General features: G+C 38.2%; 1 protein-coding gene and 1 long non-coding RNA gene across 10 annotated transcripts in view; one reads left to right on the top strand and one right to left on the bottom strand.

Annotated features, from left to right (window-relative positions):
• The window catches only part of dachd (dachshund d), a 103,136-nt gene extending 94,849 nt beyond the window's left edge, over positions 1-8,287 (bottom strand). For 5 of the 9 annotated variants that reach the window (XM_043248908.1, XM_043248909.1, XM_043248910.1 and 2 more), the window contains exon 1: positions 7,562-8,283. In XM_043248908.1, coding sequence (XP_043104843.1) covers positions 7,562-8,127 — 566 coding nt within the window. In that variant the 5' untranslated portion in view covers positions 8,128-8,283. Of the gene's footprint in view, positions 1-7,561 lie in introns of all 9 variants that reach the window. The other 4 variants (XM_043248904.1, XM_043248907.1, XM_043248905.1 and 1 more) reach the window with 3 other exon arrangements.
• A 160-nt stretch (positions 8,288-8,447) lies between these two features.
• Positions 8,448-14,452, top strand: LOC122351681. The gene is made up of 4 exons (XR_006251790.1): positions 8,448-8,617; positions 10,643-10,725; positions 12,788-12,884; positions 12,991-14,452. It is a non-coding gene; the product is annotated as an uncharacterized LOC122351681 (long non-coding RNA).
• The last annotated feature ends 3,822 nt before the right edge of the window (positions 14,453-18,274 follow it).

Below are 18,274 nucleotides of genomic sequence, written 5' to 3'. Positions count from 1 at the left end.
TCAAACTGTGCATTAAAAAGTCAAAGATTTCGATGTGAGCTATACAATTCACTATAAATTTCACAGTTACATATTTTGACTTTAATTTCAGACAAAAGATCTATGAAATAGCCACCTCTGAGAAAAAAAAATCTTTTTGAAATGATCTGATCTCGCTAACAAAAGCATCCTATTATTATGTGAAAATTATAATAATAATTAAAAGTACAAAATTTTAGTACAATCCAAGTCACACAATGTCATGCGATTTCACCATCTCACATGAATTATTACAAGTCATCGTGAGACTGTGTATGCGTTTCTGAATATATAATTGTTTCATCGCACAAAGGCTTGAACACAATATCTGTGTCTGCTACAGCTCTGGGCTCACCATTTACCTTCTCCTGCCAGGTGTCGTCAGTTTACAAATATCTGATTGGACAGACGGGAAATGCAGTGGTACGCCTCCAGCAGACGAGTTCGGTGTCATGTCTCTCTGGAGCAAACTGTCAGTCTTTAAGAAGAGAGTAATAATAGCCGGGTACCACAGCCACTTGCAATAGAAAAAACACTTTCTTTTTTAAAGGAATCTTAGCGAGAAGCTGACATTTGAGTCTGGAAGAGAAACTCAAGCGGAGCATCACAGAAAGAGTTATCAGAATGGCTGTCTCACTGGACTTAGACAGCAGCAACGTGAGAAGCTTTGGACTGCTTTCAAAGGAACAACACCTTTGTTTGTTGATAATGAAATACAGTAAAGCCTGTGGAGGGTTTTGGGAAATGCATACTTTGTAATACAGGTATTAAAGAAAGCATTTCTATTTGTTTTAAACGGGCTGCATCGCGTGTTGGGATGTTGTGCGCTATGTGACACTCATTCGAGTTGGCCTTCATTTGGCATTCTTTGATCAGGCTGCAAGGTCTGTTTGCTTTGCTTTCAAAAAAGTCTACAGGAGCTTTTAAAAATGTCTCATGCATATTTAAATGGGAGAGTGTCAATAGACATGCACATTTTGAGGAATCTAAATAAAACTCTTGACACTGACGTATTTACATCAATGCAATAGATGAATTAAAAGAAATAAAAGCTATTAAATAAAAAAAAAAGAAAACAAGAGAAATATGCTTCCTCAAAAGGCTGCGAGAACGAGATACAAATGCACAAACAACTGCATCAATATGGGCAACATATGGGATCCTCAGTTGGAACGAGCATCGAAATTTGGCTTTTCTATTATAATTCAATTGAGTTAAATTGACTTGATAGGCTTCTGTGCAGCCTGTGAGGATTTCAGCTTCAGCCTGGTGTCTCCAGCTTTGTCAAAGGCCCATCATGCTTTGAGCTCTGATAGAGTTCCATTCTATTCTCAAGTGTCATTAGCTGTGGGCCAGGTAAAGATTAGATAACAATCAGAACTTTATGAGATACCTTTAGAGGTGTTAGGAGTCTTTTGTCGCACTGCTAAGAGAGGATTGTGGATCAAAAAAACCCTTATAATTTCCTCTTTTCTTTCAATCCTTTGAATCATCAAACAGAGTGAGGACTCTTCAGTTGTTTTGGCAGTACTGAAAAATGTAAACGTATTTTCAAGGAGCAAAGAAAAACTCTTAACATGCCTTGTTAAGCATATTTCATGGAGTATTCATAAATGACTAAATATATAATTTATGGCGGAATTCTGAAAGCAGTTTTATCAAAGGTACTTTAATAATATAATTCGTTTTTGCAGGAGAGCTTGAAGTGAATTGAATTGCGAACGCTATTTATTTTGTCCCAGGAAAAGAGTCTCCAGCACTCCAGAGCTCTTTGTTTTTCTTTAATGGAGTCATGGTGCTCTCATTGCGCTGTAAAGTGGCGCTTGTTCTGACCTAAATGAAAACAGCCTCGAGACCTCAACGGTCACCTGTCCTTCACTGCAGTCCCGCCAAAACCTGCTGACGGCATCTCCGAGCTCCCCGAACCTCACCGACGCTGTTTATGACAGCGGTTCAAACCTAAATACCCAGCTTTTGCTGTCTTCTTTCGAAACCGCAGAGCTCATAAAACATCCATCATGACTTTCCTCCATTTTATAACAGAGTAAATATCACTCTTACAGGGTAGATTTCCCATCATTCTCTTTTATCGCAGCCGAGTGGGACAAGAAGAGGCCATTAAGTTCAAACAACGCAGATATTTCCGTGATAACATGAAAAAGTTTATATGGAAGAAGATTCATCATTTGATAGGATCTTGAAGATGGTGGGGGGGTGGGTGCAAGAAGAGGAAATTTCTGGAATCCCATTTCAGATTGCTTCCCTAAAGTATTCTTCTTCTCTTTTTTTTTCCTCATGTCAGCTTCAACATGAAAATGAAGCCAGGGAAAATTAACTCCTGATACGGCTACGCTGAATTAGACGGTGAAAAAAAAGAAAAAAAAAGAAACACTTTTTAAGGATTCCGGCCTTGTCATTTTCAATTTTCTGCTCTTTGGACATGCTTGTATTCAGATTCCCGAACATCTACTCGGCATATCAATCCTAATTAGACAATCTGGGTCCGCGAAGGATGAGAGCTCAGTTATTTGCATAATTTAATCATAAATACTCAGCGATACATATTTCCAAATGCATTTGTACAATCATCTTTCTATCCTTAGGGCAAAAGTATTAATATGATTAGGCAATAATTCTTTAAAAAAGGAGGAAAATAGGAAACCAGAAAGTGCACTCTCTTTTTAAACTCCAGCTTTGGGCTATATGAAAAATTAATTAATTTCTGGGGAAAATCAATTTCTTTATGTGACCATATTAGACAGAGCCGAGCTAAGGCCCGGAATCGTTCTCCAATCAAGAAATCTCATCTGCTCTCTCTAACTTGTGTCAGTAGTGGTTAGCGTCCCTGCGCGAGCGTCAGTGATCTGCGCACTGCTTCCTAAATATGCTGTAATGTGGAAGGGATGGTGGCTAAAGACATGCCAGGGCTTGGAGTCAGAGAGCTCGTAATGCATTGCTTTTTCCACCGGCAATCTGTCTCAGGTGCGACTACGGAGGCTAGTGTCACTGTCCTGTCTCGTTTCATCCAGCTGGCGGTCAGAAAAAAAGAAACCTGCAGATGATTGGACACGCTTACACTTGCTCGTTGGATTTGAGACTGATTGATGACTCACGCCGTCACTCACGGTCAACAACACAACCCGTACTAAGAATCACGAACGTTCGCTATTTGCGCAATTAACATTTCGTGTTTGACCAGTCGTGGTTTTTTTTTCATTTAAAAGGACAGTTCATTAAAAAAAAAAAATGGAATTAAATACTGTCATCATTTAGTCAAGTTGTACCAAACCTGTATCGCTTTTTTCTTTTGCTGAAGACAAAAGAAGATTTTTCTGAAAAATGCGTAACAGTGAAAGTCTGTGTTGTTTTGGACCCTACTGACTTTCATTGTTTTGCACATTCCTCAAAATATCTTTTTTTGCGTGTTCTACAGGAAAAGAACAAAACAAAATGGTTTGGAATGACATGAAGGTTAGCAAATAATAATACAATAGATTTTTTTTTTTCATATTCATTTTACTACCTCTATAACACGCAGGTCAAATGCCAAAAATTGAGTTCTGCATATTAAAATTTAAAACTGTGAGCAAGTACGATAGCTTGAACAGCGTTTCAAGTAATGTACATTTATTTTTTCCTAGACTAGTGTTTCAAATGAACATAAAGAGGTATCAAGTTGCTTTTAGCAGTGTAACGTTCATAACAAATTCCTCTTTTACATCTCCTCCTGCATTGACGATGGATGCCAAGTGCACAGTTAATTTGAACACACGTGGCTAATCCTATCAAGGAGAGCTCCAGTGACTCACGGCGACGGAAAAAAAATAAAACCAGATTGTTTATCTGCTTCATTTTCTATCTATCAGCACCGATCGTGAGTGAGGAATATGGAACCTTACATATGATTTGTATGAAAGTGCTACAATGAATCTGTGATTTTAACAAGCCTTTTAACATGCATCCCCCCGCCCCCCCATACGTCCCCCCTCCAACTCTTTCATCCTAATCAGCATCTGTCTCTCTGTTTTTTGAAGTTATTATCGCCTCAGCTCCCTCTTGGATGTGGTTGCTGGGTGACGGGTATCTTAGCACCCACTCTGACTGGGAATGATTTGAATTCGATCCAAAGATTTCCCATGAGTACCTGTAAACACATCCGTGCCTTGTCGAAAACAAATATATCAGAAGAGCACTGCAAAGAGAGCGAGAGAGGGGAAAAAAAAGAGCGATAAAATCTGCCACTGTGTGTTAAGACGCACCCCTGAGTGCTAAACAAAATAATGACGCTCCTCGGTAAATATGCCAGTCTGTGTTGTACACAAACAAAAATATTTTGTCAAATGTGGTGCACTTGTGACTGAAGTATAAATCCTTAAGTTAAAACAGATTTATAGATTTAAAGCATAATTAAATAAAAATACACACAAGACATCTTCGTTCAATTTAATTTAATTATATATATATAAAAAAAAAATTAAATATGCGAGCGCGTTCATATGCATCTGTGCAACCTGACAGCGACTGTCAATGAAGTGCCTGGTCCTCGGACGTAACAGCTGCCTCAGCACTCACCTCCAGCCCAACCGCCCTGGTGTTTCAATAACCTTTCCTCAGAGTTCAAATGTCACCAGGCGGCGAGATCCGCACCGTCCCACACAGACAAAATGGAAAGGAAAACAAGTAGCTGAAGTATTGCTTCTCACAGGGCAGACTCATAACTCCTATGAAAGCAGAGAGATTACAGCCCCGTATCTGTTCGGCGGCAGAAGGTGCGCATTAATCTGGGCCGAGGGTCCCCGGGAGAACGAGGGGGGGAGCCGGAGGAACACGTCCTCATGCGGAAGGGAGAACGGGGCGAGTCTGACTCTGCTTCACGGGGAATTCTTTTAACGTGAGCAGACAAAGATGTAAGGCTGCTGTTATCCCGTAGTAAAGAGGATTATTAGCAGTTCCTCAGCACTCTGGAACTCTAGCTGCGTGCTGGAAAAGTGAGACAGATAGTGCTTATGCCGTTTTTTTTAATTATCTCTAGTTTTTATGCCTGATGGGAATAGGATTCGAATAAGCCAGACTCGAACCTGACCGCTTAAGCGCGCGTGCGCCATACCAAGTTGACTTGATAAACTTCCTCACTTCAAAAAAACGTAATCATTAAAATGTACGCTTGTTTAGATAAACTAAATGAGCCACCCTTAAAATTCAACACCTAAAATTAAACTTCATCCCAAGTCACGTCCACGCGAGAGTTATGACTTAGCGTGCTGACCTTTCCCGTACGGAGAAACCGAAACAGATGTAGATACATTAAATCCACACTGTAAATAAGAACCAGCGTGTTTGTGTTCCATCCGAGCAGATACCTTTGTCCATACAAATGATGTAATCCTCCAAATGGGAAGCAGACATGGAGGAGGTGATTGATTTCAGCATAACACCGGCAGTACCAGGTGCTTTCAGAGACAATTACAGGCCTCTCTATGCAGCAGTAATAGGCCAGCACTTTAGCGTCATTAAAGCAATGTGTAGCACTGCATTATCCTTTAACCCCATCACTGACCACTCTCCTTCACAGCCCCGGAGTTCAAACCACACACTCCATCACCTCAGGACCCTGGGACAGGGCCGCACGAGGAGGAGGGGAGCTGCACCGAATGCAATCTCAGGCCCAGGAGGAGCTCGGCGCAGACAGACAGCATGGGAAAGACTCAGAGCAGACTGCTCCATTAGCACCGCTGCTGGACAAACACACATCGCACTAGTCCTAAAGCTTTTCAAGACAAAAGCATACAACACTGCTTTAAATCAAGCGTACAGTGAACAGCACCGTGCAGTGCGTTTGGTGTTATTCTGCAGCTGTAATTATGACTGACGTTAAGAAATCCAATATATGCGTTTTACAGAAAAAGAAAAAAATATATGTAAGTAGTCGAAAATGCATATTATAATTAAATGAATTTTGTAAAAATATGGGATGTGTTTTTTACTGAATTTTTATTTCACACTCGCACTGAATAAAAGTGTCAAATGTCCAAAATAGAAAAAATAGCATTTTACAAGCGTGTTATTTTGTATGTATATTTAAATGATTAATAATGACTAATTAAATTAATAATATTGTTAGAAATAACTTTGGAAAAATAGTCCCTGTCAGATGTAAAAGAGTGACAATAAGAGCAATTTGTCACAATATTCTAATAAACAACTTGTGATTTAATTTCCAGCTTTTACAGCATTAAAATTCCTCATTTATATATATATATATATATATATATATATATATATATATATATATATATATATATATATATATATATATAGTATAATATAATATAGACATATGTCTGTGTGTGTGTGTGTGTGTGTGTGTGTGTCTGTGTGTGTGAAATTGTACACTCTGGCTCGATTTGCTGCATGCAAGGTGTTTTATGTTTTCATTTCAGATGAGCTGTCAACACCTTGACATTTTTAAATTAGCTTACTTTTTCTAGTAATTATTGGGCCCATTCACTTGATCACTAAAGGGTGACATTAAAGTTTCAGGGCGAATTATTCACCAATGTTACAAGCAGTAATTGTTTCCTGTGTGATTTTGTACCTTCAAGCACTGTATCACTCCTGCCATTAAGTATACAAGCACTTATTGACTATGATTTGATTTTCCCCCAGAGGAAGAAAAGAGCAGAAAGAAATGTCTGCCTATAAATACAATTGATACATTTATTATAATATGTCTGACAAGCATGCTTATTTTAGATCTGCTCAAATAACAGAAAACCATTTCAAATAAAATTTTCCTCACATGCTCAATATGAGCTCACTATTGCTTACAGTATGCACAAACGCACAGTGACTTTAAAACATCAAATTTGTTAGTAAAAAAAAAACAAAACGAGAAGAAAATAAGCTCTCATGCTCTATACCTAAACCTGTGCATGACTTTCGTAAAATGCATTTACAACTGTCATTTCTGAACGATCCTTCTAGTAAATTATTTTGGGGGCATCCTGTGTTTCACACATGCATTACAACATTTCAATAAAATGTTGCCATTTGATACATTCAACTTTTTACCATTGCAAAAAGTCGAGTTAGTCACTTTATAGTATTCTAGAATTTGTTGCAAATGTTTCTATATTTTTAATAGGATTATTCTGATGGTATAAGATCAAGATGGATTTCTTTAATGGTTCTTTGCAACATACTTACGTTCAACAAAGATCCCTCTAATTTCTCCCTAAATAGAGTCCTTTAGATCAGAGTGACCGATGTATAAGTAAAGAACATTTCAACTACAGAATAAAAAGTTTTTTTGTTGTTCTCCCGTGACATCAGACCGCAAAAACGTTTTGGGCTTTTATTTTTAAAGTGCAAATAAAATATCTGAAAGTGCTTGCAAATAGCCTGTACGTTATTTCCACATATTAGCCTACTCTCGTAATAAGCGTAACGCATAAAGCAGCTACGCGACTTTTTTTTTTTTTTTTTTTTTTATCTAACTTGACTATTGATTAATTGTTTTGGAGCGCCGAAAAAGTGTTCTAACCTGGCATTAGTGCAGTCGTTGTAGAGGGTCTCGAAGTCTTTTCTGGAGATGAGCTTGCAGCGGTTGACCCCGGGCTGGATGGCCCCCAGTCCGCGCAGGATGCGGACCTGCTCCACGTTACACACCACCGGCGTGATCTCCAGCCGCTTGAGTTTGGTGTAGACGGTGTGCAGACCCCCGACCAAGTGTTTGAGAAACAGGTCAAACGCCTGGGGCAGGCAGATGAGCTCCTGTCCTTCCACCGTGAAAGAGGCCACCTTGGCGCCCCTGAGCTCCACCATCCGACACTCATTATTCTGCGGGGTGTTTTCAACAGGGGACGGGGTAGAATACACGGGCTTGCCGCCCAGTGGGATGCTGCTGGTGTTGGTGCTGATCAGATCCGTGCGGAACAGATTCTGAGTCGCTGACTGAGAAGGAGACGCAGAAGTGGCCGAGGGCGAGGATGATGATGCTGCGGTCGCGGAACATGATGATGATGATGCTGATGATGCTGACGAAGAAGTTGAGATCGGACACGGCTGGACCAGAGACGACGGGGGAATCAGAGCAGCCGGTACGGCCATGGTGTTCTGCACCTATCAAATAAGTTCAGACGGGAAGCAGAGCCGGTATGCAAAAGTAGCGCAAAGAAGAAGAAATCCACCCCGAGTGCGCTCCGCCGACGCGCGAATGGATGTGGAGAGGTGCCGTGCTGAAATTAGGGCTCTGAGAAAGATTGAGAGAGAATGACAGGAAGAAAATGAGCAGAAAAGTGTGCCTCTGCTCTGTGGATGAGTTGTTGTTGTCACAAGGTACAGAGAGGGAGGAGCCACTATCAGCCCTTTGAAACGGAGACACGCACAATCTAATGCGAGCCTGGTGGAACAGCGTGCGGAACGATTCCGGCGTTCACTCACAACCTTTTCGTGAGCTCGGATGAAACCCGCGCTTCTCCTAGGAACGTTCTCCGAAACTCTGCTTTAATACCTGTCAGGACTTCTCTCGCCTATTACCGTTCATTGTTTTAAAGTACGCTCGAAGTTCACACGTTTCGACAATATGCAAATATAAAAGGTAAAACTTTTTTATCATTTATGGAGAATATATCAAGGCAAATTTAGCTGCGTATATAAAGATGCATTGTAAATACGTTTGATGTTGATATAAATAAAAGTGATCGCCAATGCAATTAACAAAATCATAGAATGGAATCAGTGCTATATTTAGAACTTCAGGTGAGTTATTGAAGGGGAGACCGCCGTGAGGTGTAACAACATCAATTTAACCAATCAGAAGTGAGCTACAGGGGTGAAATAACTTCAGATATGAGCAGCGTACTCCCGAGGGGAGGGGAAAAGGCTTTACAGAACGAAATAAAGTGGCCTAGGTAAAGCAACGTTTCGGGTCTGGTATATTTGATTTGCAGACAAGATGGTTCTTACCACTTTCCAGGTGTACTTCTACTGGATCTACAAAAATGCATAAAATATGTCAGTGTAGGCCACATTCACACACTTCCCAAAGTGACTAAGACACACGTTACAGCCCATGCATTTCTTTTTTTCATTATTTTAAATATGTTTTAAAAATGTAAATACACATTTTAAAACGTTAGAATTTTGATTTAAAACTACAAAAGTGTAGGGGAACAAAAATTCAAATGTTTATGTTTTCTATTTGTAACAGATATGTAATATAAAGTTGGTGTTTTAAAATTTAATACAGAGCAACAACAAAAAAGTACAGGTGTTGAAACAAAAAAAAAGTTTTAATATACGCCACCAAGGTATAAAATACTGTTATTCCTCATTTTACACGTATGTATTTCTTAAAAGACCAAATGCATACATGTGTGAAGCGAGACAAAAACAACACAGAGGTGCACAATGTCAGAACTTATCCAAGTAAGTTCAAGTTAGTCTTTTCTGATCTGCTTTAAGATACGCAGAAGGCCATCTCAGAATTGTCATTCAGGCACAGAGGTAGCATGTAGTGTAAAAATCAATACCCGCTTAAAATTCATAGCCAGACAAAGTTGCCCTTTATGTTGCTAACCTTTGCTTAAATATGCATCATATTAAGATTTCATTAAAAACAATGAATGTCATGATAGTTTGCAGACAATTTTTCATGTTAGCATGGGGTTAACTGCAAATGATGGCCATAAAATTCCTCACAAAGAACTGCTAGCAGACATTCGTTTAGAGAAGAATGATGATAAGACAAAAAGGCATCCACAAACGCCACAGGACCTCTATGATGTCTCTGATTCAGAGTCTCTTAACAAGCTGGGTGGGCCTGATGAATCAAGCTCCCATTAGAACAACAGTCTTTCAATAGACAAACAGCAGGATGCACGATGCAGAGGAACTCTCGGTTGTTCGCTGCATTCTAACTTCGAATGTTCAATTAGTTTTATTAGTTAAATTAACAAATGTCTGCAGTCTTTATGTACTGGGTAAATGCAAGAAAAGAACTCCTCGATCTCGCTCGTTAGAAGAAGCCGGGATGAGAGGAACGCTACGTGATAACACAGTTCACCTGAGACAAGTTCAAACCAACAGTAATCAAGAGGTTACGCACAACAAAGAACAGCTTGAAACAGCTGAGAGTGAAGGTTAAACTGTTTTAATTAAGTCCACTTCAAGGTCAACAGCATAGGAACGACACGTCCACCTCAATTAGACAGTTACACTTAATCTTCCTCTACATAAAATAATGTATGTATGTATATATATATCACTAATATACAGAGAGCCCTATAACTAGTCAAGATGTTCCTTTCCTTAAAGAAAAAGTGTACCGATGTGTTCACAACATTGGCATTTACGCTATTAGCACTTGAAAAGGATCCGATCCATCAGGAAGACAAACAGATGACATAAATGCTACCATAAATGCTACCACAAATTAAAACAATCTGACTGTTTGATCGCAATGGATAAAATGCTCAATTATCTTCTGAAGGAGCATAAAGGGTGTTCTTTGTTTCTATTCGCGTACTCTTTTTTGAAAATGACATTTAAATGGTTTCTAAATAGTGCTTGAAGTTAGTCAAGGAGATTTATGCGTTTCTTCCATGTGTTTATATGATATCAGAGGCCCACGATGGTTGCCGGGGGATGACATGACATGGCTAATGAGGAAAGGCCCATCACGAGACCACACACACACACACGAAGGTTTGATGACTAACTCATTCGGTTTTGTTTATGGTATTTGTTACAGCAAACATCAGACACACATGAACCATCAAACAAGCCGAGAACAATCTGGCTACTTTCTTTCCTCATCCTGAACGCACAGGTTAGACTAAAGAACAGAGAGGCAGAGGGTGCACAGAGTTTCCCTCCATCTGTACGAATCACCATAAAGCTAATGGATCAGCGTTTAAAAGTAGAACTACGATACGACTCGCGTATGATCAATGGCACTGTATGTTGTTTGATATAATAATTTATTCAGCCTATAAGGCTTTGATAAAACAATGTTGAAAAGCAATTTAAATGAAATTCATTTAAATGTCAATTCTCATGGTTAGGATTTTTCTATAATTGGCTATTTAATTAAAATAATTTTCATAGTCATTAATACAGCTCGCAACTTGTAGTGCACTGACATGTTTTAATTACATGGTATTAACAAAATTGATATGCTTTAGAAAGCATGGTGAATAAGAAATAATTACACCAATCATACATCATCCCCCTTATGGACATTAAGAGTATTTCAACATAATTGATGAACTTTGAAAAGAGAGATAAATAACTTTAATTGCATAAAATGGGCGTACCTGGTTCAAATAGAAACAGCCGTCATCGCATTGCTACGTATTGGCAGGTACCCTTAAATGCAAATCTTCTTACCTTCTCATCTGATGAATAAACATGACTTCCACGCAGTAAATATTTGGGTACATCTGCAAGTGTTGTATGTCTGTCTTCTGACTCACGTTCATTACTCACGTCGTTCCTTTTTGGGGGAGGATGCAGCTTAAAATGCTGCTCAGACAAACAGAGTGCAGAGTGAGACAAATACTTATTGATTTTGAATATTTGTCTCCTCAAGGTCGCATGCCATTGACCCCGTCCATCCGGAGACGCCCCACACCACACACACTCACTCACACACACACACACACACACACACACACACATGACAGAGGGTAGATGACACAGTAGCCACACACAGTTTCACCCTCAGTTTTACCTTTCTGAAAGCTGGCCCCCAGTATCATCAATACCTATACGTCTTCAAACCTGTGAAACAGAAATAGTTATAAGTAGTATAATAATAATAAATATATCTATTTAAAAAAATGTGTGTATGTATAGTGCAACAGGGCTTCACACAAGTCCCATTCGTTACTGTTAGTTAACGTGGACTAACTAAAAATAAGCAGTATATTTGTTATAATATTTATTCATATTTTTTATTCATATTTTTTGTTTTAGTAATGCAAAGGTAAAATTTTAAATCCCCATTAACAAAGTAAATGCTAGAAATATATTTCATTATAATTCATGTAAATTACTGTAGTTAAAATAATGTTAACAAACAGAACCTTAGCGTAAATATATTACCAGAAGAAATAAAATAACATGCAACAATATATATTTGTATTTATCTATTTCAGTTTCCCCGAAACATTCAATGACTATAGGAGCATCATTCACAAGTTTCTGCACCTATCTATACAACCTAGGTTTTTAAACCCTAGGTCAAAAATGGGTTGCCAGGATGATTTAGGAAAAAAATATATATAAGTATATATATATATATATATATATATATATATATATATATATATATATATATATATATAGTATATATAGGCTATATTTAACACCTTAATTGCGGTTGATGAGGGTGCACTTGAGCTTTTTTTTAGATGGACCTACCAAAAGAAAAAAAACTACCATAGGAAGAGATGCTAGCTTTCCTTTTTATTTGTTCCTTTGAAGAAAAGCATAGTTTGGCTTTTCTCCTACAGGTACACAAAGGACAGGGTTAATACACAGAGACTCCCAATTAGAGCCCCCTCATTTAGTAGATGTCTGAACGAAAACTTTATGACAGGCAGTTGGGGACTGTCATTAAATTAGATGTTGAGAGAATGATAGCACACTTTCTTTGCTTAATGAGAATGGAGTTTCTCCCCAGACTGGAATTTTCTGAGTTCACTGCCGTCGGAATGTTTCACAAAGCGAAACTACGGCTCTCTTTGTTGTGTTCACATTACAGATGAGATCAGAGAGTAAACAGAGACCAAATGTGCTCTAATAAAACTACAGATCTTCTAGCCGGCTCATTTCCATAAAGCAGTTCCTGCACAAATCAGGTATGACCTTCAGAGACATAATTAAAGCAAATATTTTTAGTCCCTGATTGGAATGTTGCATGTCAATACAAACTTCATAACGGAATGCTGATTTTATTGTTTACAGGACTATGGAATCTGCAGTGATAGAAGTCTGTGTACATGCATCTTCCTCCATATGAATACTGGCATAAAAAAGGCGATGAATTCATTTGTTTAAGGGCGTAAAAGTTCTTTACCACAGTTAATCCATTTAATTAACTCAAGTAAAAGATGGATAAAACCCTTTTATCAAAGCTCAACATGTAAGAAATATAATCTGCAGAAATATAATCTCACAGGTTGGCTACAAATTATAACATGCAATAAGAGAGAGAGAGACATTTATGAATATCATCCAAGCTCAATATATATAAAACGTATGTATATATGTCTAACAAAATAACATAAATTAAATTGAATGTTTAGCTTCCTAGCATAAACTTGGAACGCCGTGCTTCGTTATGTGCATTAGAGAGATACGCTGCCATGAAATAATTATCAGATGTCAAGCTGTTCTGATGCTCAGTTCCATTTGTGCGGTTGTTATGATGATGCCATCCTGCCTTACAACTCACTCTCTCTCTCTCTCTCTATCTCTCTCTCTCTGTGTGTGCATCCTGTCTGCAAATATATCTGCAAATCTCAGGATTCGCTTGGAAAGATGCCAGCCGAGTGTCTTGTGAGCTGAGCTGGCAAAACGTCCAACCGTATGTAAAATACTGCCCCTCTGGTGATATCAGTCTTTAAAAGAGAGCTAATTTCATTTTTCAAAAGCAGCCGCTTGATAGCTGCACAATTACTCTGCGCTGCCCCGTCCCCTGTTTAAAGCCGCACAGACTTTTATATCAGGCGAGAGATTTGTGGATATCTAAATTGGAAGGTAAACCTGTATAAACAGTAGTAATTACCGTGCCATTCACAGGGCCTGTTGTGCTCGTTCGGCAACAGCCACAGTGATTAAAATGAATCTCCATCGACTTCTCCATTAAATTGCTGGCAGTGGCGATCCTTTGACCTTTCCCATTGATTGAACATAACAATCACAATTCAATTGTAATGCAAAGAGAACATTTGTTATAATGTACATGAGATGCATGAGCCATTTCCTAGAGGGTTGAGGTAATCAATGAAGTGACTTCAAAAGGAACCTGCACAAAGACTCATTCTAGTCAGAATCTGCACTACACATCGAACCTAACGTCTGTTGCATCACTCAATACATTTGCATCCTATAGAAAAAAGATACTGTGATTCCAAAACCCTTGGTGTCATTTCACGCTAGCTACAATAGCCCAAATACTGACGGGTACGATCCGACGTTCATTTGTTTCGATTTTTGCGACGCTAAGCCTTCCCAGAATTCACTGCATGTGCCACAGAGGTCTAAGAAAATGATTACGGCTGACATTTCGCTGAATTATTTCCCTCTCTTTTTTTTTTGCATTGTTCTCTGTGCATCCACTGATTAGTAACATCTGTATGTGACACTGGTGCGGTTCCAGAAACCCTTCTGCTCGTAAAACGCCATTAAACTTGCTGCGAAACTAGTCTGTGGCTGATTACTTGCACGTAACTCCGCTCCCTCCCTCTGACCAGGAAGGAAAAACTCTGTGAAATACCAGACTTCTAATCAGCATTTAATTCTGATTTTAAGAGCGGTGCTAGATCATGCATTTCAAAAACGAAGAGTAGCTATGTGAATAATGTCCTTAAGGGAATCTGCAGAATTGAGAGATTATAGTTTACACGCACATTAAACAGATTAAACCAGTCAGATCTCAAAAGGCAGTTTATCTAATGGAGAAAATGTAGTATGCTAATTGGGTAAAGTCTGGTGCTGAATTTGCGCACGAGTTCTTCTCACTGCGTGTAGATTTAAGGGTAAAGTTTGATTAAAATTGCAAGGCTAATCAGGGATATAAGCCGCAAAACAGTCCCTGAACGAAAGCGTGCTCGCCACACAAAAAAGTAATTGTCTCAAAAAACTTCTGCGATGACAGATTCAATTCCATTTAGTAAATGTTTAATAAATGTTATACAAACAAGGCTGCCTATCTCACTGTATTCAGAAAACAAAGGGAAACTTTAATTGCTTTAATCATCCCGAGCTTTGACGTTGTTATTGGCTTTAAAAATAGCAGTTAACAGTAACTGTCTTGTAAAGGAAATTGAACCACATTTGCGAAATGATCCCCAATTAAGATATGGCCGTCCAGACCAGCAAAGTTGAACTGGGGTGTTGTGTCTAAGAAAAGCAGTCGATGCCATACAAAGCTATTTAATTAGCTGAAAGGCCCAAAGAAAACAGGCAGCCTAATATGTATCACTTTAATCAAATTTAAAGTGATTGCATCCCTTTTGAAGATTCCAGAGCACGGATATGTTCATTAACAGATATGTGGACGGAATGAGGTAGTTGTTTCTCACAGAAACGACTCTTTAACGTCAGGAAGCTCATCGCGCGGCTGAGCAAGACAGAAGTGTGCGTTTCTGTTCGCTGTCTTTAGTGTTCACTAATGTGTTTCAACACTGAGCAGTGCTACCTTTAATCTGCAATAAAGGGAAATAATGCGTTTCCTGCCTTATTTACCATGCTTACTTAACAAGCGCTGTACAATTAGAATTGTTAATAGATTGAGAAAAACAAAAGGACTTTGAAGGTGGGAAAGTGCTGACATTATTTCACAGGGGAAAAGCACCCCTGAGAAAAAAAAAAAAAAGGTCTGCAGTAAATGTAGTTTCCTGCGTTGTTCTTCAATGAAACGCCGCTCCCTCTCATTAGAAATGCCATGGAAGACATAAATCAAGGACAGTAAAAATTTCATCGCCTCCGTGTTAAATCACGCACTTTGCGCATCGGACAGCAACTGTGTAAACATTGTAATTTCACTTGATTCTCGTTAAATGTATGCACACTTTTTACAATCCATAAACAGATCTGGAATAAAAGTTAATAAATGTCAAAATTTGCATTCGGGGAAAAAAAGCATCTTGCTGCATTTTTGCAAATATCAATCTATGAACCTTTCAACATTTTGTCAGACAAAATGCTAATTGTACCTTTAGGAATTTGGGACACAGTGACAAGAAATGAGATGCCCTGTCCTTTTAGATGTGGAAATCAACTGGGGTAGCATACAGAAAACCTCGCAAAGGCAAAGCAAACACCGCCAGCCACGTTTTCTAGGAGGAATTATCAGTGCATAATGATACATCTCTGTTAGATAAAAAAAAGCTTCTCCCAGTTGGAGAACCCAATAAATTCTTGCACTGGTAAAAATGAATTTTCAATGACTTATTATCTGACATATATCATTGTGACAATTGAACTTTGACATTTATGACCACAAAGTACTACAAATATATTCTGTATAAGCATATCCATTGATTATTTCATTATATATGGCTTGTTAATTTGTATACCATATATTTTTAAAAAGACTATTCAATAGATTTTCGACTATACCCAAGTTTACCAAACCTTTATACAGTATCAGCATGCTTAGGTTTCTTCTTCATCCGCTGTCCCATCATTTCAACGCCGAGGCTAATTTAACAAGGGAGAATTAACAGTGTAAAAAGTGCTTACACAAAGGTTTCCACGTTATTTGCTTGGAATTGATTTTAACACTTAAACAGAATCCTAACTAAGGGCTTATGTGTGCCAGGCCATCTGCATTTCACCGTGGACGCACACACATACATTTTAGACTATGGATATCTATCAGAAATGCCAGCTGAAGCTGGCAATGTGTTTCCAAACAAAGCATAATTTGTTTATTTTTTCCCAACAAACATGTTCTACAGCGTCCTTATGAGCGATTAGCAATGTTGTTCTTCAAAGGTCCTTAAGAGGAGTTTGATGCAGTTCTTGCCCGTCCTCCCATTAATCCAAGCTCAGTTAAGAGTCTGCCATCTGGACGTGTGTTCCTAGCGATAAATATGATTTAGAGTTGATTCAGACATGTTTTCCGCATCGAGTGTGTGTGGATTTCAGAATTAAATGGCACAAACAAATGTGGAGTAGGGAGCAAATTAATATCTCTCATTTTAGAGCTCCATAACAAAGCCGCACCCTTAATTACAGCCTGTAATCATTTCCTGAAACACAAATATCAAGGAATTCAATTACCATCATAGAGCTCTTACACAAATAAACCGATCTTAGAAATACAAAATATCTCCTGACGCACATTCAGATGATTCAGAACGTCCTGCAGGTAATTCTGAAGCAACACTAGATGCTTGGTTGTCTCTCGACTGACTCTGGGATCGGGTTGTTTGTGCAATCAACACAGTTTTGCCAAATATTAAGTGTATGTGCGAATATCAGATAATGTCGGATATAATTACCTTCCTTTTGAGCTTCAGTTGTTTCTCAGCTGTGCCAAGCAACAGTGACCTCTACAGGGACTGAAGATGGAAAACCCAGATACACTTTTGACTTCCTGCAGTAACCTCTTTAAAGAGAGGGGGAAAAACTGAAAGCAGTATTCATGGTAAATTAAATTACAAATCAAACAGAGATTAATAATAATTAATAATAATGTTTTAGAAGTATTTTTGATGGATAGTTTATGTTAACTAATGGAAGCTCACTGGTTACAATCAAAACATTCGTTTACACAGACAGTACTGGGGAAAATGGTTTAGAAACTATTTTTACATTTTTCAAAGAAACAAGCAATTAAACATTAAACTGTTAAATAGCAAAACTACTTTATTAATCATTACTTATAGTAGGTATAAGTAATTATTTTTGGTATTATAAAAATACCAAAAATACAAATTATGTGAACATTCATGTGGCATACTTCAGCACTTAATATTTAATAATATTTTAAATCTTTATATTTAAATATATATTTTTATATAAAATAAAATACTAATAATTAATTCTGTAATATGTTAAGATTCTTTTCATAATATTCCTTAAAAAAGAATATATAAATGAATATTATAAATTTAGTTTGCAATGTTTAAATAAAACTTTTTTTTTATTGTATCATCTAGTAAGCACAACTTTTTATTCAAAATGATATTGGAATCGGTAACGGTCAATTCTTCCGTTGTTATGCAAAACAGCAGAAGAATTGTAAACAAAAGAAAGGAAAAACAAACAAAGACGACTTCATTTGTCCAGCACTGCGGGAGAAATCTCCCTGAAGACGGAGTCTTGGCCACATCCAGGTGTAATGGCAGCAAACTCAGAAAGTGTTGCCAAGACGTTTCTCCCTCGCTTCTAAACTTTAGCACAGGAGGACAAAGTGTCTTTCACAGAGAGAGGGGGCAGAAAAGAAAGGGTGCCAAACACCACAAGGCAGAGCCAAGCGCTGTATCAAGCAGGAGGAATGACTGATGGAAAGATA

The sequence above is a fragment of the Puntigrus tetrazona genome, chromosome 9, assembly GCF_018831695.1.
Source record: "Puntigrus tetrazona isolate hp1 chromosome 9, ASM1883169v1, whole genome shotgun sequence".
NCBI lineage: Eukaryota > Metazoa > Chordata > Actinopteri > Cypriniformes > Cyprinidae > Puntigrus > Puntigrus tetrazona.
Note: the sequence above shows the minus strand (reverse complement) of the source record. Positions and strands in the feature narration are given on the sequence as shown.